At 31.8% G+C, this 23,966-nt stretch overlaps 2 protein-coding genes across 9 annotated transcripts; one reads left to right on the plus strand and one right to left on the minus strand.

Annotated features, from left to right (window-relative positions):
* Positions 1-4,321: 4,321 nt before the first annotated feature.
* Positions 4,322-9,755, minus strand: LOC123290565 (kelch-like protein 40). Of its 4 annotated transcripts, none has more exons than XR_006534885.1 (6): positions 9,292-9,755; positions 9,028-9,232; positions 8,353-8,506; positions 6,933-7,513; positions 5,824-6,247; positions 4,322-5,746 (listed from the first exon to the last, which is right to left on the minus strand). XR_006534885.1 is itself a non-coding variant. In XM_044870799.1 (5 exons), the coding sequence occupies exons 1-5, from the start codon at positions 9,555-9,557 to the stop codon at positions 5,894-5,896; spliced, it is 1,608 nt and encodes a 535-aa protein (XP_044726734.1). In that variant the 5' UTR covers positions 9,558-9,754; the 3' UTR covers positions 5,774-5,893. The 4 variants fall into 4 exon arrangements, 1 of the variants encoding a protein (XP_044726734.1); XR_006534884.1 differs by having other exon boundaries at positions 8,341-8,506; XR_006534883.1 differs by having other exon boundaries at positions 8,305-8,506; positions 9,292-9,754.
* Positions 9,756-10,809: 1,054 nt separating this feature from the next.
* On the plus strand, positions 10,810-22,537 carry LOC123290562 (anoctamin-10). 5 transcript variants are annotated; one of them, XM_044870791.1, is made up of 11 exons: positions 10,810-10,928; positions 14,400-14,504; positions 15,267-15,499; positions 16,027-16,423; positions 17,358-17,533; positions 17,600-17,758; positions 18,611-18,830; positions 19,135-19,355; positions 19,997-20,380; positions 21,163-21,411; positions 22,249-22,537. In XM_044870791.1, exons 2-11 carry the CDS (start codon positions 14,402-14,404, stop codon positions 22,330-22,332), a joined length of 2,226 nt encoding a protein of 741 aa, XP_044726726.1. In that variant the 5' UTR covers positions 10,810-10,928; positions 14,400-14,401; the 3' UTR covers positions 22,333-22,537. The 5 variants fall into 5 exon arrangements, with proteins under 5 accessions (XP_044726726.1, XP_044726728.1, XP_044726730.1 ...); XM_044870793.1 differs by having other exon boundaries at positions 10,840-10,928; positions 14,397-14,504; XM_044870792.1 differs by lacking the exon at positions 10,810-10,928 and adding an exon at positions 12,105-12,125.
* The last annotated feature ends 1,429 nt before the right edge of the window (positions 22,538-23,966 follow it).

Raw genomic sequence — 23,966 nt, forward strand, 5'->3', positions numbered from 1 at the left:
CAACAAAACTTTTACATTTCTCGAGTAATAAAACCCAAGAAAACCTAAACTTTGTTGATTCTAGAAAAACTTTGTTTTTATGTAAAGAAATAATTAAATGTACTGTCGTGTTCAAAAATTAGGTACAATCTATGAAAAAACTTATCAAAATAATTTTCTTAAATCGAAGAAAACAGAACCAAATTTATTGGAAGAAGTTGTACACGATTTTTCATCGAGATAGTGAAGAAAAACCATATGTAGACGAATTTACACATATTGAATAGGATACAATTGATAAAGGTTGGAAGTAAATTGAGCACTTTCTTAAGAAATAAAATCCAGAAAAACCCCCTCTCAATTTATACATTGCATATAAAAAGCATGTCTCTAAAAACCAAGCTTAAGCATTGCGATTCTCTAAATATCTCAGTTTTTCAGTTTTTGAGTCTTTTTTTAATTTTCCAGGGCGCATGTCACTTTATGGGTATGGTGTCGAGGCCAATATTTCCTCGGCTAATTCTGTATAATAAAATGGCTATCACGAGCCATTTGGAACTTACTACAAACAAGACGTTTTTGGAGACAAAAGTTGCTAAGGAATAACAGTTAATAACAATTTAACAGGAATAACAATTAAAAACGCTATCAGCTGGATAACCCAATATGACAAATATTCTGCATGGACGACAGATAATTCTAGAGGTTAAAAGTGTCTAACTTACTTCCACCTTATTAGAACACGTTCGTGTTATCTTTTATTAATATTACATTATCTTTGTTATACATTGACGTCAATTGATGATATCCACCACCTCTGATCGTCTTTTCCACATCGCAACAATGAAACCGGTAAAACGTACTATAAAATACATGTTTATAAATATTTTGATTTCACACATTTCAAGGATATAAATAAAATGAAATTATTTTATTTAATTATAATTTAAAAGATTGATCGGATATTATTAACGCAATTTATAGATAAAAATCTGAATTTTTTTATATGGTTATTAAATTGCAAACTCATACGTATCAAATAATTTTAAAAAAATCTGATGAAGGGTTTTATTGTAATTAATCATCAAAGATTGAAATTTTTTTTTTCGATAATGTTGCTCTACTTTCTATAGATTAAAAAACTTCTACTTTTATAAATTAAATCTCATACATTACGTTAAATTAGTCTGTCTTCACGAAAATTTAATCTCAAAAGACAAGTAATTATTATTTTCAGTAATTAAATAATTTAATAAATCCTATTACTGGTTAGGTATTATTTAAATTTAAATATCTAATTTACAGATTAAAACTTTAGCTTCTGGTTAAAAAAATAATTCGAGTCCACTGTAATACAAGCAATACAAGCAATATAATTAACGATTTGTATTAACGGTTGCCTATCATACAAATTGTAATCATTTTTTAATAACATTTCTACGATCTCTGTTGAAGTTAAAATAATTAAGGGAACACATAAACCTTATCTTTTTAAAAAAATGTGTTAGCATGGCCCAATCCAGGGAGGGGGAGGGCTAATGGGGCAACCGCCGGACACCATTGGAATCTATGTATTTAAGCGAAACTGTACAAATAAGACATATAACCTGTATACAGAGTATCTTTTTTAAGCTGACAAATGCTTGAAGCTCGAAAAGTAAGTTTTATCGATAAAAAAGATGAAAGCAAAAAGTGGAGGTGCACATCTTACGTAGACATTAAACTTAACCTGGGTTTTCAAGCTCACTCTACTCCATAACTGATAATCTACAGATGAACACTTTAAATTAGAAAGTTTGTATTGATTAAAAAACTAACATTTTTTGTTCGAAATATTTTTCCGCAAACCGTCGAAACTCTTCAAATAAATCCAATAAAAGTGATTCGTTTTTCTAAAAAGACCATTTTAGTTCAAATTGAATGAATAAACGCACAAAAAGCTAGATTTTTGATATCAATTACTGTCTAAACTATTCGGTTTACAAAAAAATATTTCAAACAAAAAATGTTTGCAGTATTTATAAAGAACAACTTTCTTATTTAAAGCGTTCATCTATTGTTTGTCAGTTATGAATCAGGGTGAGGTTTTAATTGAACCTGAAAACTTAGCTCGAATTCGATGCCGGTATAAGATGTGTCCCTTTGAAAATAATATTTTTGTTTGAAGCATTGCCCTCGATTAAATTTATTTATCGAGTTTCAAGAATATGTAAACTTAAAAATTCTACCCTGTATATGGTATGAGTGTAAAGGGCGGCAAATATTATTTTTGTCCGGAGCGGCTAAATAGTCAGATCTGGCCCTGCTTGTATATAAATATTGATAGGCAACTTTATATGCAGAAATATATTAAAAGTTACAAAAATAAGTAATCTTTTTTTTTGTGAAATATTTAAATGATTAACTCAGTTAATTTTTATGTTCACTTGTTTTTACTTTCATTTGTTTTAAATATATACGCCATAATCATAGACTTATATTAAATAATAAGTCTATGAACGTCATCTATCAGTTGGTACCAAAACAATCTGTTGCCGTATATATATGAAAAGTTACAAAAATAAGTATTTCTTTTTAAAATATTTAAATAATTAACTCAGTTAATTTTTATGTTCACTTGTTTAAAACTTATGTTTTTACTTTCATTTATTTTAAATTTGTATGCAATAATGATAGACTTATATTAAATAATAAGTCTGTGACCGTAATCTATCAGTTGGTAGTGGTACCAAAACAATCTGTTGCCGTAGAAAAACAATAAAATGTTCTTCCATTCATGTAAATTTTAAAAACAAAACAATAATATTTTTAAAGTATTAAACATTTTAAACTCACTATATTTTAATTGTATGTAATAAATAAAAAATTTTCTAATAATTTACTTACCGGTATTCTTTGTAGAAACATTTTTATTTTGATTTCCATTATTTTTCGATTTTTTATCAGATGATCGCGTTTCACGTTGAGGCATTTTATTGAATTTTTTTTCGTATTTCTATAAAAAATTAACATTTAACAGTGATAAGGCATTTAATTTAACACAATATTATTGTTTTAAAACATTTAAAAATAAATATTTAATATTTTTTCAATGAAAATATTTATTAAAAATTGACAACTAAAGTATCGTCACTTAGAACGTCATAATCACATGTAGATTTTGGTTATGTTTATTCAAAACATTACTAGCTACATAACAAGACTTGCGTTATGTAATCTTAATACCTAGAAATTCGTCGAAAATTAATGTAAAATTACGTTTTACTACGTCATATCACGTAATTCATCCTATCGAGACTATAGAATATAGAGACTAGAATCATAAATCGCTCTCTGTGATTTTATTCTTTTGTAAATTCTGAAATAAATTTAGAACTCGATCTCCTTATTCGAATATCTCAGAAAGTATACATTAAACCACCAAAAGAACTCTTCACGAAATTTCGGTAGAAAATGGCTATTATATTTTCAAAAAAATATTTTTCTAGAGTATTGCTTGAAATCGATTCAAGAAATATTTCTTCAGCCTTCGTATGGGATTCTGAATGGTTTAGTTAAAAAATTACCTTACACAAATTGGGGAGAATAAATGTTTCAAAAAACCATCCCTATATATTATAAATGTGATAGTAAGGATGTTTGTTTGTTTGTTACGCTTTTACGCCACAACTACCCAATGGATTTGAATGAAACTATACAAAAATATAGCTCAAACATCAGAATAACACATGAGCTATAATTTATAAAGATATATTTGCAAAAATTAAATTTATTTTTTTAATATTTCATAAATCAGGGTGAAGGAGACAACTTAAGGACATCTGTCCATATAAGGTTTATCAAACATACTTTTTATATTTAAAAAAAGATACAATTTATGGCCTTTTCCAATTCTATGCCACCTTTTAAAAAAAAAAAGAAGAAATTTCAAACTATTTTATTCACTTTTTACATCTTGCCAGTTATTTACGGACAAAAAAGCGGGTAGAGCCGCGAGTACAAGCTAGTTTTATTAAAGTTTTTAAGATTTTTTTGAATACTTAAATACTTTCCTGATTTTCTCAATATTTCCAAATAATTTCGAACATATAGCCACTCGATTATTGTAATCAAAATTGCCTAAAAGTTCAATTTATTCTAAAAAGGGCTTTACAAATAATTACAAACATTAAATTTCCAAAAGAAAAAGAATTTTTATTTACAATAATCGATTTAATTATTACATTTTACGTGATGTTAATATATTATAATTAAGTTAAAATAGTTTTTATCAGACTTTTTAAACTTTTTAGTCCCAAAAATTTTTTAATAATAGTGTTTTAAACAAAAAAAATCTGAAAATTCGAGTTTTGAAATATTATGAAACGATAAAGCTTTGTTTGCAAGTATCTACTTTTAATACTGTTTCTAAAGTCGTATTTTCTTCGTTTAAATAAATTTTAAAGTATCATTTATATATAATTATTAAAAAGCGAGAACATTGTTTAATTAGAACACACAAGTTATAGGAAAATCCGTTGACGAACCTTTTGGGAAATAGCTTGCAATAAAATTTCCGGTAATTATGCTATATCTGTAAAATCATCGAAATTCGTACCTCGAAGCCATTCCCTATAAAAATTCTGCGGTTCGTTTATTTGAATTTCCAAAACTTTTTGGTTATGCACAAAAAAAGAAATAAATATTTACAATCATCAAAACTCACAGACAATTTTATACTCCAGAAAACGAGGCTTAAACCTTTAAATTCTTTCTTAAAGTAGCGATTTCGATGAAAATTTGGGATTAAGCTTTGTCCACCCTCTAGATCAAAAGTTAAATAATGCCTTGTGGTGCTTTTGCCCAGGGGATGATAACCACTCCTTCTAGGGAGTGGTATATAACCACTCTATGACCACTCCTTCTAGGGAGTGGTATATATATATATTGAAAATAACTAGGAAAGTATTGACTTTTCGAAATATACTTAAATGACACTTTTTGCTTAGATTTCATGGCTCTATAGATTTCCATTGTCATTTTCAACATGTGTTATTCTATCCCCTAGACGGGTTGGTTACCAGCCCCTGAATAAAAGCATCACTAGGTACCATATAAATTTTGATCTAGAGGTTGAACAAAACTTAATCCCAAATTTTCATCGAAATCGGTGCTTTAGGTCAAAATTTAGAGATTTCCTCTTTTTTTCTCCTCGATTATTGGAGTATTATTCAGAACTATGAAAGCTGCCTACTATTTTTGAGCAAAAATTATTAAGAATTGAAGCTTTTTGTAACAGACATGCGCTCGTAAACAGAGCGGAAACAAATTATTTAACAAATAGATGTAAATAATTTAATCATCATGATTTTGAAACATTATTGCATAGTTCCGATATCCCAGATTCCCTCTTCCTTTATGTGAATTTTGATTAAAAGTGTTAGTACTAGGATCGGGTGTAGCATTTGAGTTTAATTTTAGAACGACTGGAAAGGAGATTGTAGAATTCGTATGGAGAATAGCTTCCAATTTTCAGCCCATTTAGTCGAAAGAAAAAAAAACAATCCGTATAAAAATTCTACACTCACCTTCCCAGAAGTTCTAAAATAGCAGTCAAATACTACGCATGATCCTAGACTTCCTATATTAATATAATATTTACAAAAATGATACAAATTAAATGCCACGATTCGAAAGGTAGTACGAGCGACAAATCCAATAAAACCAGCATTAAATATTTCTACTTTTGAAGTCATTGATTTATTAAAATAATCGGGCAACCCCCCTTCTAAAATTTTCAGAAATGATTTAGACTTAGTCCAACTTCATATGAAAAAAAAAAGCAAACTTTTTATTTAAAATTACCTCGGTGCTCGTACATCCTTAAGAGAAAGAAAACATCGAAATTGAACGGTTTTTTCGTTTTTTTAAAGACTTAATACGAGAATATAATCGATCGTATTAAACCATCACGTACGGTATCATTACTAAATGAAAATGTTACAGATGCTACCGTCGTTTGTGGTGTACATGTACCAATCGGATACCATCCGTTACGATTAAAAACAACACCGACTTTATAATCTTTGTTACGTTGTATGTAGACAGGTCGATAAAACATTAACTCGATTATTGAACGATAATCAACACGAGCTGTGTAATGTAAATATGTTAAACGTGAACCGTCCGCATCCACGAGATGTGCGTATAGTAATTCGGAATACATTCCATGATTCATTGTACCAGATGATGATTGATCACCAATATCGCATAGAATTTGTGCTGGAACCTAAAAAAAGGAATGTGGTCAAGCTAAAATCATTTATAACGAAATTAAAGAAGCCATGAATTTTTTGGCTGGAGCTGTTTAAGAACAGCAGGAGGGCTTTGACGTCAACTGACTTTAGATCGGAGAGGTCGTCAAAGAGAGCTGGGCAGTGACAGAGAAGATGAGACATTGTCTTCTCCTCGTCATGAATGTGACAGCTCGAGCAGTAGTCGTTATACACTGCCAGGACTAACCGTTCAGCATGCTTGCCGCCCAGGCAGTGTCCTGTGATAGCCGCAACAACTTTGCGAACAGAGGCCCTTGGAAGTGATATGAGAACTTCGGAACGCCTGCGATTGTACTCAGACCATATCTGTCTTGTAGTACCACAAGTACGGTCTTCCCTCCATCTAAGATTGGCCTTTTTCAGAATATTCTCTTTCAGGAGTAACTTGCAGTTCGCAAATGGAACTCCCGGGTATTTATTGATGCTTGTGTCCGGCAGCATCGTGCCATTTCTGGCAAGCTCATCGGCTTCACAATTTCCTGGAATGTCCCTGTGTCCCGCACAAATATCAGGATCGGATAAAAATCTCTGACTAATTTAAGTCCAAAAACCACAAAAATTAAAAATTCGTTTTATTGTAACCTCATCTATTTAATAATGGAAAAATTAAAGAGAAAGAAGAAAGAAAATTATATTTACCTGTATACCCAAAATACAAATATTTTTATCCACGGAAAACGTAACGGAACAATCAATAACTGAACTATTTAAACAATCAGTTTTCTGTACCAACGTTCTTGTACAATAATACTTCGGCATATTTCGTGCATGATCTTCTTCCCGATTAAATGATCCAGTATTCGTAATATCATCAACAATTAATATACTGCTACTAGGTAATCCACGACCTCGATTATCTAACGAAGCAAATCGATCACTCAAACGTACACCAGTACTACACGATGGATTCAGATAATGCGGTGGATCCGCTTCAGGTTGATGAAGCGGTGTATTCAAGTATCGACCACAATTTTTCTTACGATCTTTCGTCGATGTAGAAAACCCCGGTGGCATTGGTGTACTATGTAACTGTGATGAAATATTCATAAATATATCGAATTTTTCACTTTGTGTTAGTAAATCCGAGAGTGCAGGTCCATCGGCAAATTGTTGTGGTGTTAATGTTAAAAATCGGATTTTCTTTAATACATCGCGGATTGTTGGGACCTCATTTGCTGGTGTGTTTGATTCACTATTTGCTGGCGATTCTTCATTAGTTCCTAAAATTTTATTCTAGATTAACCGAGACGAAGTTAAAAACTTAACAAATAACAGACTCTCAATAATAAAAAGGCACACTTCTCGAAATTTCAAACAAATATATCAAATGATTGGATCTGAATGAAATATACAGGGTGCTACTTTATTTGGATAGTTTAGGTTAGGTTAGAGTGGCTGTCCTGGGGTGGGACACACTTAGACCATAGGGTCCGTTGTGATACCGTTAATGGGTTGGCCCATCCCCGGCCACTACTCCATGAACCATTTGAAGCTGTTCAAGAACAGCAGGAGGGCTTTGACGTCGACGGACTTTAGGTCGGAGAGGTCGTCAAAGAGAGGCTGGCTCAAGTAAGGCCATCTCCTCATGAAAAGAGCTGGGCAGTGGCAGAGAAGATGAGACATTGTTTCCTCCTCGTCACCACTGTGACAGCTCCTGCAGTAGTCGTGATACACTGCCAGGCCTAAGCGTTCAGCATGCTTGCCGCCCAGCCAGTGTCCTGTGATAGCCGCAACAACTTTGCGAACAAAGGCCCTTGGAATGATATGTTTATTTGTCATCAAATGTACAGAGTGTCCACAAATTGAAAAAGTTCGACAGGAATGCTAATGGTCGTTTAGATTTAATTACTGAGAGTCCATCTTATTTTTACACACAAATACACTTAGAAACACAGAAAATAGAAACACTTTCTTTGTCGGATCAGTGTATATACAAAAATTTCAGGTTAGTAAATGTTAGTACATAGCAATAAAAAAAAACAATCAACGAAAACTTGATTAGATAAATTACCGTTACTTTCTAATCTAGGTCTTTTTGCACTCACACCTGAGTTGTTACCATGTTTCGCTGCATATTTCACCAACGCATTGAATAAATCTAATTCGGAATCAATTGCTAAATGTTCTTGCGAATAAATCGTTAATAATGTACACAATTCAACATCCTCGAAACTGTTATCGTTCAAAACTTCTTGTGTTTGCATACAAATGATCTAAATAAAAACAAAAGTTTACAAATTATTTCTTGGAGTTTACTCCTTAAGAATCGATTTTCGACATGAAAAAAATATGAGGAGTAAAATCTAGTGATCGAATGACTTCATTACGTTTTGTGGTGCGCAATCTATATCAACAAAGCATCTATTGTTTGAAACTAACAATAACATGACGGACACGGAACATAATGTAGTTGTTGCCCACCGATACAGAATGAATACATAGCTACATAGCCAACGTACATCGTATGCCTTCGGGTTTTTTCGGGTTACAATATATAAATTATACTGCATAGTACGGAAAACAGACAAAGCCTCTATTGTTTGAAACTGACAATAACATGTCGAACACAGCACACTATACATCAGTTAAAGAGTAAACTCCAATTGTGCGTCATCTAATTACAGCTAGGTTCACGTACGAACTTGTAAATACAAATTAACAGGCCCTCGTACGAACAGCTTGCGTCCGATCCCGTAAAAATCGTAAAAATAAAATTTGTATCGTATCAACTAACCTGTAAACATTTCTCCATTAAAACTGGTTCCTCAAACAGCTTAGCAAATTCGTAGGCTCGACAAGCATTTCTTGGATACAAATCCGACCATAAATAATTAGTACATTCCTCAACTAAATGTGGTAACATATACTTTTTCGCTCCATAGCATAACTCACAAGCTTGATCAAAAGAATTCAAATTGATTTTATCGGTATAAATATACCTAAAATCAAAGAAAATTTAGGTCACAAAAATATTTATAAAAATTTCCACAAGACGTACTCTAATAAAGCTTTAAAAGCTTCCGGTTGAACATCTAAAATTGGTATTGGTGTGTCATTCTTTTCTGCCATTCGTCCGAAAAACATTGCTTCAAATACGGGACTAGACATAGCCAAGAATAATTTGTGCCCATTGAATACTTGACTATTCGGTTCGACACCCACAACAAAACTACAATCACTCCATAATCCAGTTTCCAGGAGATGTTGTCCCCTTTGTTTAACTTTTTTCTTGTTGATTTGCCAATCCAAAGGTGTAGCGCTCATTTTCGATTGATTAGAGCAAATACAAAAATATTTCGCTGAAATGCACTTATAACTTTGTATATAACTTTATTTGTGTTAATTAATATTTAGATCATTTAATTACGTGATAAATTTATTTTGTAATTTAAACGTCACTATTTATACGTATGCTCTCATCGAAATCTATTTCTATTTTCTATTTCAAGCGTCAACCCAACCTTCAAGTATTGTTTGCTTTTTCTGTCTGATGACGATAGGGTGGCCCTTCCAACTGTTGAACATATTCCAAGACACTTAAGTAATTGTTGAATGGATAAAAATTGTATTTTTGTTTTGATAACTTTCAAGATTTTCGCAAAGTAAATAGAATTCATTTTACTTTACCCTTTTTCCTCAATTTTCAAGAAAGTTTTGGAAAATGGACACTAAAGTTTTGTTCTAATTTGTTACTTCACGGATAAACAGTGACATTTACGAAAAAATGCTTCAAACAAAAGTTGTTTAATTTTTTATAAGGAACATTTTTTATATTTTACATTTAAACTTTCTTTTTATCTCTAACGGTTTACAAGATGGGTCCCAATTGACCTATGCTGCTCATTTACGAACTCGACCTCACTTTTTACATCCTTAGCACGCTATAAAAATATCTCTTTCCGTTTTTGAGCTATCGTGTTAACAGACGGACAGACAGAAACCGGAAATGGACTAATTAGGTGATTTTAGGAAAACCTATGTCAAAATTTTGTTCGTAGCATCAATATTTTTAGGCGTTAGAAACTTGGGACTAAACTTAGTATACCTTGATATATATTACATATATACAAGATATAAATATAATTTTGTTATATAAATCAAATAAAAACTAAATTTTTAGAGAATTAAGTTAAAGAAAACTATCATTCTGTTAAATGTCTAAATGTCCATCATGTGTGCGATCACCCTATTCATATAAATAAACGAAGTAATCCGGTAACATGCGATTGTCAACAAACATCAGTTTTGACATTTGATTTTCAACGCTATCTGACGTTTGAATTTTGAACTAATCTCATTTTCAAAACTTTTGAAAATGGAAACTATAATAAATTTTCTGAACGACTAAAAGAAAGCGACAGTTTTATATTAGAATAATTTGTAGAATTTGTATGAATTACAACAAAATTGTTTTAATTAAATAGAAGTTAAATCTTTTTAAACATGGCTCATGCCGTAGATCATATATCATACTTTCATAAACGACTTTCTGCATGTTTTGATGTCTTTATTTATTCTTAGAATTATTATACTTAAGTATGTCCTAAAAACCTGTGTCATTCTAGTGCCTTTAATTAATTATTTAATGAAGCTAAAATGTGATAAGGAATATAAAATTCAGTCGTATTTCTCAAGGTTAGAATTATAAATTATTCATATTAATTAACTTTTTAAAAAGTATTAATTTTAGTTTTTATAATACATATTCTCTAATCACTAATCTTATGGTTCATTAACCTTTTGTGTATAATCAATATCATTAATGATAGATATTGATCTGTTCAATGAATTGATGTCATTAAATATAAATTTTAAAATGACCACTATACTTTTAAAGTATTATAAACAAATTGAATAAACCATATCTCGATATCTTCGATAGTTTTTGTACGATACTCGCATATAATAAAATGATTTCCCATGATATTTTTATAGATGATAATATACCATGACTTTTACTCTGGTTGTCATAAGAAAACTATACCTTAGACGGGCTCATCGGCTTTTACAAGATAATTGTAGGGTCTGGAGATCTGTTCTCCTCTCAGTAAAAATATTGAAAATCGAGGATTATTTTGGAAAAGTTTCTGCGGATTGGAGATAGCTTAGACCCAAAAAAGTCTCATCGCTGTTATGTTAAATATACACTAAAGTTTTGTCCTAATTTGCCCCCTCACAGTTAAACAGTGGTATTTAAACTTTTGTTCTATCTCTAACGGTCAATGATAATTTTCAACTTGATATCTCTTTTCGTTTTTGAGTTATCGTGATGACGGACGGACAGATATACAACTGGAAATGAACTAATTAGGTGATTTTATGAACACCTTTACCAAAATCTGGTTCGTATCATCAATATTTCTTAGTGTTACAAACTTAGGACTAAAATTAGTATACCTTGCTATATATATTTCATATATACAGAGTATAAAAACACTAAATGTATTATTCATATCAATGAAATTCTTATCAATTTAAAAAATTATGGCTCTTATCTAATGACCTTTTATATTTTTCTACAGTTTTGGAAGGTTAATTGGACTATGAAAGTTTTCGCTTATCGACTATTCCGATTACCGAGATTCTATTGTGTTTACATGTCATTTTCTTTATTTCTCCAATATTTTGAGAACTCTCTGTATTAATTTAACTGAATTAGAATCAAGTAACAATAATTTAAAATTTTCGCATTATAAATAAATAAATGAATAATTCTTGTCAGTTTGAAACATAAATATAAGTAAGGAATGCTGTTTTATTAAAAATTTTTTACATATTTCACTTGGAAAAATTGTTTTTATTTGATAAAAAAAAAATCAAACTGACGAGGAGGTAATGATTGAAATTATGCATTTAACTAATTAGTATGTATTGGAAACACTAAAAACATGCTTTATTTTTCACAAATAAGTCGATACAAAAGAACCAACTGTGTTTGAAAAATTTATGAAACATATATTTTAAGTATAGCAGACGTGCGACATTTTTTTTAGTTTGAATACTGGGTGAACTTTTTAGATCGTAAGATAGTGACTGATTTGGGTCCTCATTTTCTCACTTCACTTTTTTATCATGGGGTCTCTATGAATACAATCTTCACACTATAGGAGTCTTTTTTGATCGGCCGAGTTAATCTACAATCCGCGTGGACTTTTTTCGCTACAATTTAGAGGCGGAATGAATACCCTGGACATTTTCACACAGTGCTCATTGAGAAAGTGGGGCCTGATAATATCTAACAATCAGATTCTATTGTGGATATGCATACAAGTTCGCCAAAATATCGCACTTTGAGTTCTGTTAGATAAATGATTTAGACAGAGGGAGAGGTTTTAAAGGGTTCAATACTGGGAGGGGGGGTATTAGGACATTTTTAACATGTTTTAATATTAACAGAAAATTATGTTCAATCAATCAATACATAGTATAAAACAAAGTCGCTTCCTGATTTTGATGCGGTTTTTGAAACGGATTTTGTTGCGGTTTTATCTAATAGATAGAGTGATTCAAGAGGAAGGTTTTAATGTATAATACATGCATATTATAGTAGAGAAATACTGATAATTTTAGAGATTAAATGAAATTGTGAACAAAAGGAGGGTAAGTGCCGGCAAATGAAGTTTAGGAATTGTAATACAATAATCTTTGTATTTAAAATTGAAGTTTCCCAGTTAAGCGGGTAGTTCACAGCTAGTATGTTATAAAATATCCACGAGGGTGTTTCTTGGGTTGCGGCACTTGTCTATAGTGCCAAATAGGAAGAAAGCGCATGAAGGCACCGGGTCCTTAATTTTATTTGCTCACACTTAAAGATCTCAAACTTTATTAGGACAAAAAAATTTGTGGGGCTCATGGTAGTTTTCATATTATCGATTGCTCGATTTTTAAATACTTATAAAACGCCGAAAAGACCTTGTTTCCTTTGAAAATCAGATCTTTAACTCAACTATTTTTTCTATCGTTTTCCGAAAACAAAGCAAAGCCACTACCGAAACAAAGGCGATAAATAAGCAACATTGGCGTAACACCAACTTACAGTCTCTACTTAATTAAAATGAAAATCAATCTGGTTCTAAGTAGGAGATATACAATGTGGTTTATAATAAGTATCCCCCATTGAAAGTGCAGATTCTTGACACCAAAGCATTACAAAAAGTTCATGTAAACCTGGGTACTAAAAGGGCTACCTGTGAGGCTACAGACGTTATAAATTACGCGGACCTTTTTGGATTTTTACCGAAGTTGAATTTTCGAAAAATTTTATCACGGAAAAGATGTGATGAATATTTTTACTCTCTAAAACTATACTTTTACTCTTCTAATTTAGAAATATAGATTTGATTTTCTAAAGAAACATAATTTTCTGCAAGACAAAGTGTACAGTCGAATTGATATGTCTGCAAATGACCTAGTAAAATCAGGGTCCTGAATATTGGAAGACGAATTTATTCTTGAAATTCTTACGCGTCAGCCACGCTTTTTCTTCACAAATCCCTAAACACTTTTTGATATCTTCAAAGGCAAACGTGCAAAAAATGAAGTATCCAAAGATGATAGGCCCTCTTAATTCTCTGCCACCCGGACGTTTTTGGTACGGAACACTAACCATGATTTATTTATTATTGCATTTTCGTAATATCATTTGTATATTTTTATTTACACCACACTATATAACATAAATAAATTTTCATATTTAGATGTAGCTAAATTTAACTCTGCTTGAAATATATTATTCCGATTATTAACTGTGACAACATTCGACTTATTTCGATTTATAATTATGAAAAATTAAGATAAATATTATGTCACTGAAATAAAATTCATATAAAAATAAAGAAACAAAATTTTTATTGAACAAAAATTGGGGACAAAAGTTTATTAAACAAAAATGATTCATCAATAGATAATGAAGTAATTAACATATTGTTAAAAAAAATTGCAGTGTAAGTATTGTTAAACAAATCTAAACTTATTAACAAGTTAATTAACAGTTTTATTTTACAGCTATTGCTTATTAAAAAATGGTTTTATTTACTAACTTTGCAAACTAATTTAATGGCTTCTATTTCATGTGTGCTTGCAAATTTGCTTTTTTATAACAAGAAGAAATGGGAGATATTCGGCGTTCGAAATCATGTTTTGATGTAGGCAACAAACCAGTAACAATTCAAAAATTATGGGGAATACACGAACGTTTAGAGAATATTCGGGGTAATTAATTTTAAGTTTTTTTTTTTTAAGTTTTTTTTAGGAAGTCATTTATTTATTAGAGCAGAGATTCCCAAAAGGAAATCAAACAGTTTTTCCTTTAAGAGTATTTCTATCTTATTTCTGTACGTTCGGAGCAATGATTTTATGGGTCCTGAGAACTGAATTTATTATAATTAATTATTTATCTTGGGCGCTTTGGCTCATCGAGTTCCTTTGATATAGCTGTAGAACAACCGCCATGACCTATTGATGGTGAACTTTTTCAACATCATTAACCGGGAACTTTTTTGTGGTTCATTCTGTCTCATACGTGGTGCCATTTTTTAACAGGTAATCTTCATCTGATTTGGCAACAATTATGAGGCCGCTTGGATCATGGGTTACTGGACAATTGTCCATAGTGCCCAATAGGATAGAAATAAACAGGCAATACATTGAAATAAATTGATTTTAGTAATTTTTGAATCGAAAATTTTAGTCTATTTAAAACCTGGCGAAAACAATACAAACGACTTTTAATCGTTCTTAATTGCGGCTTATTTTATCCGCTTCTCATGAACAAAATTTGAAAACTTCAACAGCGCAAATCCCCTTAAAATTAGATTTGAATACTAGATTTTTTCCACCGAGATTCCCCTACATTTTTCACCAAGCCGTTTAAAATTCACTTAGTTTTAGGGAAAATTCGGCCACCCCTGCCTAGAATTTTCAGAATTGATTTAGATTTAGTCAACTAAAATTGCAATAATTTATTTTAAACAGGTCGTATGACGCAATACCAACAGCCATTAATTGAAAATGAAATTATGGAATCGATATCAGAACCAGAATCATCAGACGAGTCACAAACGTATCCTCAAACATACATTGTTATAAAATTTGCGGAAAATGTCAATAAAACCACCCTGAAATGGATTGTGGATAAAATTAAAGGGAATAAACGAAATGGGGGTGCTGAATTGCTTATTCAAAAACAGCCTTACGATAAAAATGAGGTATTTACAAGAATATACTTTTGACGTGGATACTTCCATGTTTTCCTTTGTAATAGTTTTTTTTTTTAAATGCACTAACGCCATCTGTTGTTGTATAAGTGAAAGAAGTCGATAAGTATGAGATTTTCTATATCAACAATTGCCATCTGTTGATGCATTAGTGAACTACTGTCTTACATAAAACCTGACCCCGTATACTGAGGTCACATCTTCAGCTTGCCCCTTGTATTGCACTTTTAATTGATTGAAAAAGACAAGGATAGGCGTCTTTTTTCCTGTTACCCTCTCCACTCGTTATAATCACACAGGACTTCAGACCGAAGAAATCGTCAAATAAAGGCTGGATCAAGTGAGTCCACCTCCTCATGGCAAGAGCTGGGCAGTGACAAAGAAAATAAGACATCTTTTTCTCCTTCTACCCATTGTGACAACTCCTGCAATAATCGTGATGCACTGTTATCGACAGCCGTTCAGCGTGCCTGCCGCCTAGCCAATATCCTGTAATATAGGTTAAAATATTGTTTTAGGGTCTCATACTACATATTTCGGCTACAAAAATCAAATTCTTAGAATTAGCAGAAGAAATGGAAATTGTTAAACAAGATCGTTTTGGTGTAATGCGTGAATTTACTGTTGATCAATTAGAAGATTTCTTGGAGCCTGGCATGCATGTTGATGATTTTCTTACCACATCTGAACGTCAAACAATTGTTAAACACGAATTAGATAATTTACGTGCACTAGTCGAAGATGTTCACATACCTGGTTACGTTTTATATAAATTGTACGAAGGACAATCAATTATTGAATTATGTGTGCAAGTTGGTTTAATTGAGTTAATTTATCCGTTACACGATCTGGAAGAATTAAAAAAATTAGGCTCAATTTGGTACAAGCCATTAGTTTTAAAACAGCAACCATTCGGTAAGTTTCTCTTATTTCTCAATAATAATAATACTACATAAGAGGGGGTATCGCAAAAGGGTTCCTAGCATCTAGACTAAGGAGTCTTCTTTGAGAACAACCAGTAACTCAAAGGTGAAAGGTCTCCGCGTAAGAAATACTATTTTAAGCAGAGGAAGCTGTATAATTCTGTCGAGGCCAGAATACGAATTCGATGTCAGATTACACGAATTATGTCATGTATTCCAAAATCGTATCATTTTTGACCCGAACTTCCACTTTTTAACACAAAAACCGAAAACTAAGTATTTATCGTCCAAACTGTTATTTATGAAGAATTTTTGGCCGCTAATTTCGCATCTAATGTCAGATTAACGGATTTTGTCACATATTCCGAAATATGTGCCATTTTTTGCCAAAAATTGCACTTCTTTGGCACAAATACGGCAATCTAAGTATTTATCGTCCAAACTTCGCTCTAGAAAGTATTTTTGGCCGCTGATTACGAATCCGAATCCGATAAAATATCCTTTAAAGCACAGTTTGGACGATAAATTCTAAGTTTGCTGTTTTTGTGCCAAAAAATGAATTTCTTGACCAAGAATGTGACGATTTTCGGAAAACGTGGAAAAATCCGTGTAATCTGACATCGGATTCGTAATCAGCAACTTAAAATACCTTCTAGAGCACAGTTAAAACTCTTGGCCAAGATGTATTCCGGGTTTCTCCTTTGCTTCTAATTAAGAATAACAGACTCTAATGAGGGGGCGATTTAGGTATGCTTAGCAAAAAGCCTAATACATCATTATCTTAACGCCAGCATTCAAGATTTCCGCTACTAGAAGAACCTGAATACATTATAATTTACTGGAATTTTCGGAATATGAATTCTAAATAAACAATTTTCAAAACTTCCATAAAGCAATTGATTTCATGAGAAAATTTTTATTTTTAGAAAATATCCGAACATATTTTGGCGAAGCAATTGCATTATATTTTATATTTTTGGGTTTTTATACAATGGCATTAATTTTACCAACGGCACTAGGTATTATCCAAACATTTTTATCATCTGAAACGCTTCCATTCTTTTGCATTTTTAATGTTATTTGGGCAACAGTGTTTTTAGAGGTAAAAAATTAATATTTTATCCAAAATCTTGTCAAATAATGTTAATTGCAAATTTTCCAACTTAAGGTTTGGAAACGAAAATGCAGTGAATACGCTTATAAATGGGGTACTATTGGTATGACAAGTTTAGATGAACCGCGTGCCAGTTATTATGGTCAAATGATTAAAGATCCGGTATCAGGAAGAGTGACACCACAGTATCCACGCTGGAAAACTTATACAAAAGTAAAAATATTTTTTTTTTATTCGAGAAATAGGGTGAAATTAAGGTTGTTACGAAACTGAAAGAGGGTTTCATTGTCACTCTCACTCTGCCCCATGCAAAATATATAAAACAAAGTATCTACTGCCAACAAAATGGAGCAGAGTGAAGAATGTCTCATTATCTCTCAAATAGAGCAAAATTAAATTTTTTGGATTTTGGTGACGTCATCAAGTTGAAAAATTCGACTTTTTTTCACAGGCAAATTTGATCCGATCTTTTTGGAATTTTTTTTGAAACCCACTAATTTTGGGTCATTCTTTTCAGCTGTGATGTCAGTTTTTCGCTAGCTTTCACATATATGCTTAATTTGGGGACCAGGTCTCCACATTCTGGAAACCTGTTAAAGTTAGGTTAATTTTGATCACAAATTTGAAAAGTATGACCCAAATTTAGTAGGATTACATACCTTGTTTATCAAAATTGGATAAAATTCGGATGTGATAGAGCAAAATTAAATTTTTTGGATTCTGATGACGTCATCAAGTTAAAAAATTAGACTTTTTTGATAACACAGGCAAATTTGATCCGATCTTTTTGGAATTTTTTTTGAAATCCACTAATTTTGGGTCATTCTTTTTAGCAGTGATGTCAGTTTTTCGCTAGCTATCACTTATATACTTAATTTCGGGACCAGGTCTCCACATTCTGGAAACCTATTAAAGCTAGATTAATTTTGATCACAAATTTGGAAAGTATGACCCAAATTTAGTAGAATTACATATTTGGTTTATCAAAGTTTTTAAAAAATAAGACAATAAGACCCATATAAATATAATAAGGAAAATCTTAAATTGTTTTCTTTTCGGTTTCAGATGTATTGTATTTCGCTGCCAATTGTAATATTTTGCATGTCAATTGGATTTGGTATCATGTTAGTATCATTTTGGGTTGAGGATTATATAAAAACGAAAGTATCGCCATTAAACGAGTATCGAATGTACTTAGTTTATTTACCAAGTGTTATTTATGCGGCTCTGGTTTATGTTATGAACTTTTATTATCGAAAATTGGCAACAAGACTGACTGAATGGGGTAATTTTTTTTAAATCAATACACTACAACCTGCTTTTTTTAATGATATTACTAATAGGGAATATTCATGAAATTTAACGTACATATACGTCATCAACAGAGAGCACCAAAAAACTGCGTTTAAATATCTCAAAATTATAATGTATTTTAAATATTTTTTTACACTTAAATACAGCATTTTTAAGCAGTATTTATATTTTTTTACTTTGTTATAACGGTGTAAATAATGAATTAAAAATATTAAAAAAATACACGAATATTCCCTATTAGAAAATACTTTAATATATGTTTTAATTTCTTTTAGAAAATCATCGAACTCAATCACAATATGATCGTCATCGTGTTACAAAATTATTACTTTTCGAATTTGTTAATAATTTTATGGCATTATTTTATATTGCATTTGTTATTCAAGATATTGAAATGCTACAAAATCAATTAGTCATTATGTTAATTATTTTACAAATCATTAATAATTTCCAAGAAGCTATACTACCGTTAATTGTTCGAATTTATGTAGAAAAGGTAAGTAAAACTGAATTGCTTCGAAATGGACCCCAAATGACTAGGTTCAAGAGACGATAGTTCGAAAATCTAGGCATTGAATTTACGAATCATATGTGAGTGATGATCTTCGGTCAAAATATCGATATATATGCCGCCCCGTAAAATAAGTGACCCACTTTTGGATGTGGTAACCATTTCTTCCTTGGATATGGTAGTCATTTCTCAGATTACCTGTCCGGAATTGAACCCTGATTCACCGTTACCCGTTACAACCATGTGGTAGGCGCAGAACCTACAGTTGAAGGCAGGCATTTGAAAGTTGCGTTGCCGGTACGAGACCGTGCGATCAGCTTAAAGTTGTTCAGAGCCACAAAATTAAAATTTACACCGATTGGTTTTGATCTAATAATAGCATTCCTTCCATCTCTGGTCGATGTATTAGAATTAGAATTATCACAGTTATCTGCAGAAATGTAGCCGTACGCATTTAAATGCGTCAAATTGAAGTTTTTTTACACCCCTACAGTTTGGGGGCATGCATTTAGGCTGCTTTCAGACGGATTTTATGAGATTCAGTCGTGAATTAGAATCCACCTACATTCCGTCTTCTGAAATATAAAATCCCTCCAAGCAATGCGTGTGTTTTTGGATTGTTTCAGGTGAAAAATTTAAAAAGATACTTAAAAAAACAAGTACAAGATGCTTTTGGATCATTGAGTAAAACAAAAACAGATCGTAATTCAATGGGCGATGGAATACATGAAGATCAATTTGATTATATTCAAACATTGCATGTAGATGATTCACGAATACAAGCTGCAAATGCAGAAGGTAAAATGGAAAGTTATGAAGGAACATACGATGATTATCTAGAAATGTTTATGCAATTTGGTTATGTCGTTCTATTCTCATCGGTTTATCCGTTGGCTGCATTTTGGGCCATATTAAATAATATTTTTGAAATACGTGCGGATGCATTTAAATTGTGTATGGTTTATCAACGACCTCTGAGTCGGAAAGTTAAAGACATAGGAGCTTTTCAGGTAGGTAACCTGTTTTTAAAATTTATTATAAAGGGTGTCCCAAAATGAACGCAAGAAGTAATTTTTATAGAAAAAACAAATTTATAATTGAAAGTTTGCAAATTTTTTATGGATTCCAAAAGTGTAGGGCTATGTATGGAAAAGCATATCCGGTAAATTTTATAGGCTATCGGATAAAACTTCAAATATTTGATGAAAAATTTGAACAATTTGTCGAAATTTTCCTCGACATTTTGCTTAAACGTGACTGAATTTTTTTGATACAACTCTTAACTACCTCGTGAATGGTTGCGGACTTGTTGACATAATAGGTCACCATAAATGGATCTCTAGCATCTAGAATAAACCCAGAGTTCTTTGTGCCCTCCTTGCAAACAACCTCTCACCCGAAGCTGCGACGTCTCCCGCTAAGAGATTATATTTTAAGCTGATGAAGGTATAAAATTCTGTCGAGGCAAGACATCTCTCAGAAAGCCCACCGCTTCTCCTCCGGGATTTCTCCCAGGAATCACAGAATTGATGAATAAATTTTACACAAACATTAAAAGTCAAACGCCCTGCAGATTTCTGCAAGTCTATATAAGTTTCGTCGTCCTCATTATCAAAGATCCCCATGTTATGAATATCGATCTGTGTTTGTTCTACAGTGCCACTGTCTGCAACTCCTAATTCGATAGGCAGCTATCATGGCTTCCGCTTCAAACTTGTTGTCATAAAGCTCCAAATAGTTCTTATTTTGGGGAAACCTTTTAAATAAAACGTTCCGACTGTTTTTTTTCTAGAAAGCATTTGAAGTATTGGGTGCCTTATCCATAGTTACAAATTGTGGTCTAATTGCAATTAATTTAAAAAATAAAAGTCATACAAAAATTGAGATGAATGTACAATGGATATTATTTTTTGTATTTTTGGAACATTTATTACTTTTAATTCAATATATTATTCATCTTGTAATACCTGATAAACCAGAATGGGTACGAGTTGCATTGGCCAGACGAAATTATGAATCTAAACAAGCGTTAAAACATGAGGTAAAACAAAATTAATTTTTTATTTTCATATCAATAGCAATTATAACAAAATCTTACTTGAGCAAGTCAATTTTAATCGATCACCGCCAAAGCATTAAGTTTCGCTAGAAGAGTTCCCAATGAATAAAAATTCGAAGGGGAACTAGAAACTCTATATTTGGCAAGGAGGTAAAAAGATAATCATAAATAGAGCCAAAGTAAAAAAGTGTCCACCTGAAAACAGCAAAAGATGTTTGATGTGAACTTCTCTATCCTTCTCTAACAACTTGTTTAGATCTTTATCTTACTCTTATTACTTTGTGTTTGATGTGAACTTCTTTATCCTTCTCTAAAAACTTGTTTAGATCTATATATTTCTCTTTTTACTTTCTTCTAAAGCGTACACTTTTGCTACAGCAACGCCACCACTTTTCTGCTTATCGTAGACACTTTTTATATACAGAGACGATTCTCCTTATCTTTTACCCTCCATAGAAATAATACATAAGTACGTCATATTTTTTCAATCAAACTCATGCCTTAAACTCGTTCCACGATCCCGGTGCAAAAGGAACACTACTGGCATCTTATTCGTGGCAAGCTTTTGTTTACATGGAGCTCGTTCTCTTCCTCTAGTCTCCATGAACCTAATGATGAAAGTGAGTTAACGTACCGGGTTAGGATCGATGTATGACTAAATGCTGGCGATGATAGATTAAAATGAGTACCCTGTGTGGACAACATTTGTCCCTTGTCGCTGCCTTTGAGTAAATTGTTTTAGAAGTGCGACTAAGAAAAACACTGATACTGAATCTTAAATTTTTGTTTATTATTAATGTATTCGAATTTTTATTTTAGAGAGCTTCTAAAAGTAGACGAATTCTTGTACGGAAGTTTAACACAGAACATACGAAAAAACGACTTCATGAACATAGTATTTAGCTAGAATTCCAAATAATAAAATATTACTTAACTAATTTATTTAAATTATTTGTTTTATTAAATTATTTATTTAATAATAATGGCGATAGCTGTTTTAAACCGCATTTTATACGAAATGCCCCAACAAGTTGTATAATTGTGGACACATTCAAGATGAATGCAAAGTTAACAAGTAAAAAAGTAAAACCATTTTTATGATTTATAATCATATTTTTTATCGTCCAATTTTTGAAAAAGTAATTAATGTCTTTTTTGAAAGTACTTAAAAAAATATAATTGATTTATTTTTGAAATAAAAATATTTTGTGTTTCATTCCCTAGATATAATACCCCACGACACACTACACTTCTGCCACATTGTTAAAACTTCCTGTCGATTGTATTTTTAAGATATTTGGGTCTTGAAACCTCGGTACAGTGTCAGGCTGAGGGACAAAAAGGGAAGGCGGTCCTTTTTTTAACGGTCAATAATTCACTTATTGCGTTTTCTATGCTTTTAAGCCTCTATGTTATATATATAACCTCTTTGATACAGTGCCCTGTTTTTAGGTTGGGTTAAGAAGGTTGCCCTGGGGTGGGACACACTTAGACCAAATGATCAAAAGAAAGAATCATTCAAAAATTCTATACAACGATTCAAAAATTATCTGGAAATGAAAAACGTGATCACAAATCAACCATATTGCGGTAAAATACTTTTAAAGTCTATCGGGGCCGTGAATTTCAATACCGTGGTAGCACTCTCCGCGCCCAAGGAGCCCGGGGGAATGTCTTACAAGAAGTTGGTTAAACTCTTAGCTCATCTAGCGCCCAAAAGGAACGTTCTTATCGCGTAGCATCAATTTTTATCAATTCAACAAACCGAGCAGCAGTCAATCTCGGATTTCGCTGCCGCTCTACGTAATGAAATCAGAGGTTATGAATCTCCATGCCACTGTAAGATATCCATCGCAGATATCTTTCTACGTACTAAATTTATTCGAGGACTAAAAGACAACAGTATTTGAGAACAGCTGTTACAACGCTACACGGCGATTATAAAAATATAATAATTATAACATTAATCTTATATATTTAAACGAACAATTCTTGTATATATAATTATCAACAATCTCGGAAACGGCTACAACGATTTTCTTAAAAATTAGTATGTTAGAGGGTTTTTGGGTCTCAAAATCGATCTAGCTAGGTTTTTATTTTTAGAAAGCGTCGTTTTTTCTATTTCTGAAAAATTGCTATTTCTGTGAAGGTATTTAAATAAGGAGGACTTTTTAACTTAAAAATTACCGAGTAAAGCTCGGGCATCCAGGTACTAGTTATTATCTGTGAAGTTTATGATGTGGACCAGAAGGAGCATGAATTAGGTACAAAAATCCAATTTTGTATAAGTTTTAATGTTTTTATTTACATTTCAAGCTACACCAATTTTATTTTTTACAAACTTTTGTTTACAAACGAAACAACAGCCCCTGGACAATCTTGCGATCGTTCTACGAATGAATTTGCTTACGATGTCTAATTAAACTATGTTTTTGACTAAATTTTTTCTCACAAACATCACATGAAAAACATTTTTCACCCGAATGAGTTCGTTTATGTAAATTAAAACTACTTTGTTGACTAAATGTTTTATC

The sequence above is a fragment of the Chrysoperla carnea genome, chromosome 1 (assembly GCF_905475395.1).
Source record: "Chrysoperla carnea chromosome 1, inChrCarn1.1, whole genome shotgun sequence".
NCBI lineage: Eukaryota > Metazoa > Arthropoda > Insecta > Neuroptera > Chrysopidae > Chrysoperla > Chrysoperla carnea.

Bases quoted from the DNA above. Each gene is read 5' to 3' on its own strand.
- LOC123290565 (XM_044870799.1), bottom strand. From the start codon at position 9,557: ATGAGCGCTACACCTTTGGATTGGCAAATCAACAAGAAAAAAGTTAAA. The intron at 9,233-9,291 runs GTACGTCTTGTG...CTTTGATTTTAG, and splicing joins GCTTTTAAAGCTTTATTAGA to GTATATTTATACCGATAAAA. The intron at 6,248-6,932 runs GTAAATATAATT...TCCTTTTTTTAG, and splicing joins TTTGTATTTTGGGTATACAG to GTTCCAGCACAAATTCTATG.
- LOC123290562 (XM_044870791.1), top strand. From the start codon at position 14,402: ATGGGAGATATTCGGCGTTCGAAATCATGTTTTGATGTAGGCAACAAA. The intron at 16,424-17,357 runs GTAAGTTTCTCT...TTTTATTTTTAG, and splicing joins TTTAAAACAGCAACCATTCG to AAAATATCCGAACATATTTT. The intron at 20,381-21,162 runs GTAGGTAACCTG...TTTTTTTTCTAG, and splicing joins AAGACATAGGAGCTTTTCAG to AAAGCATTTGAAGTATTGGG.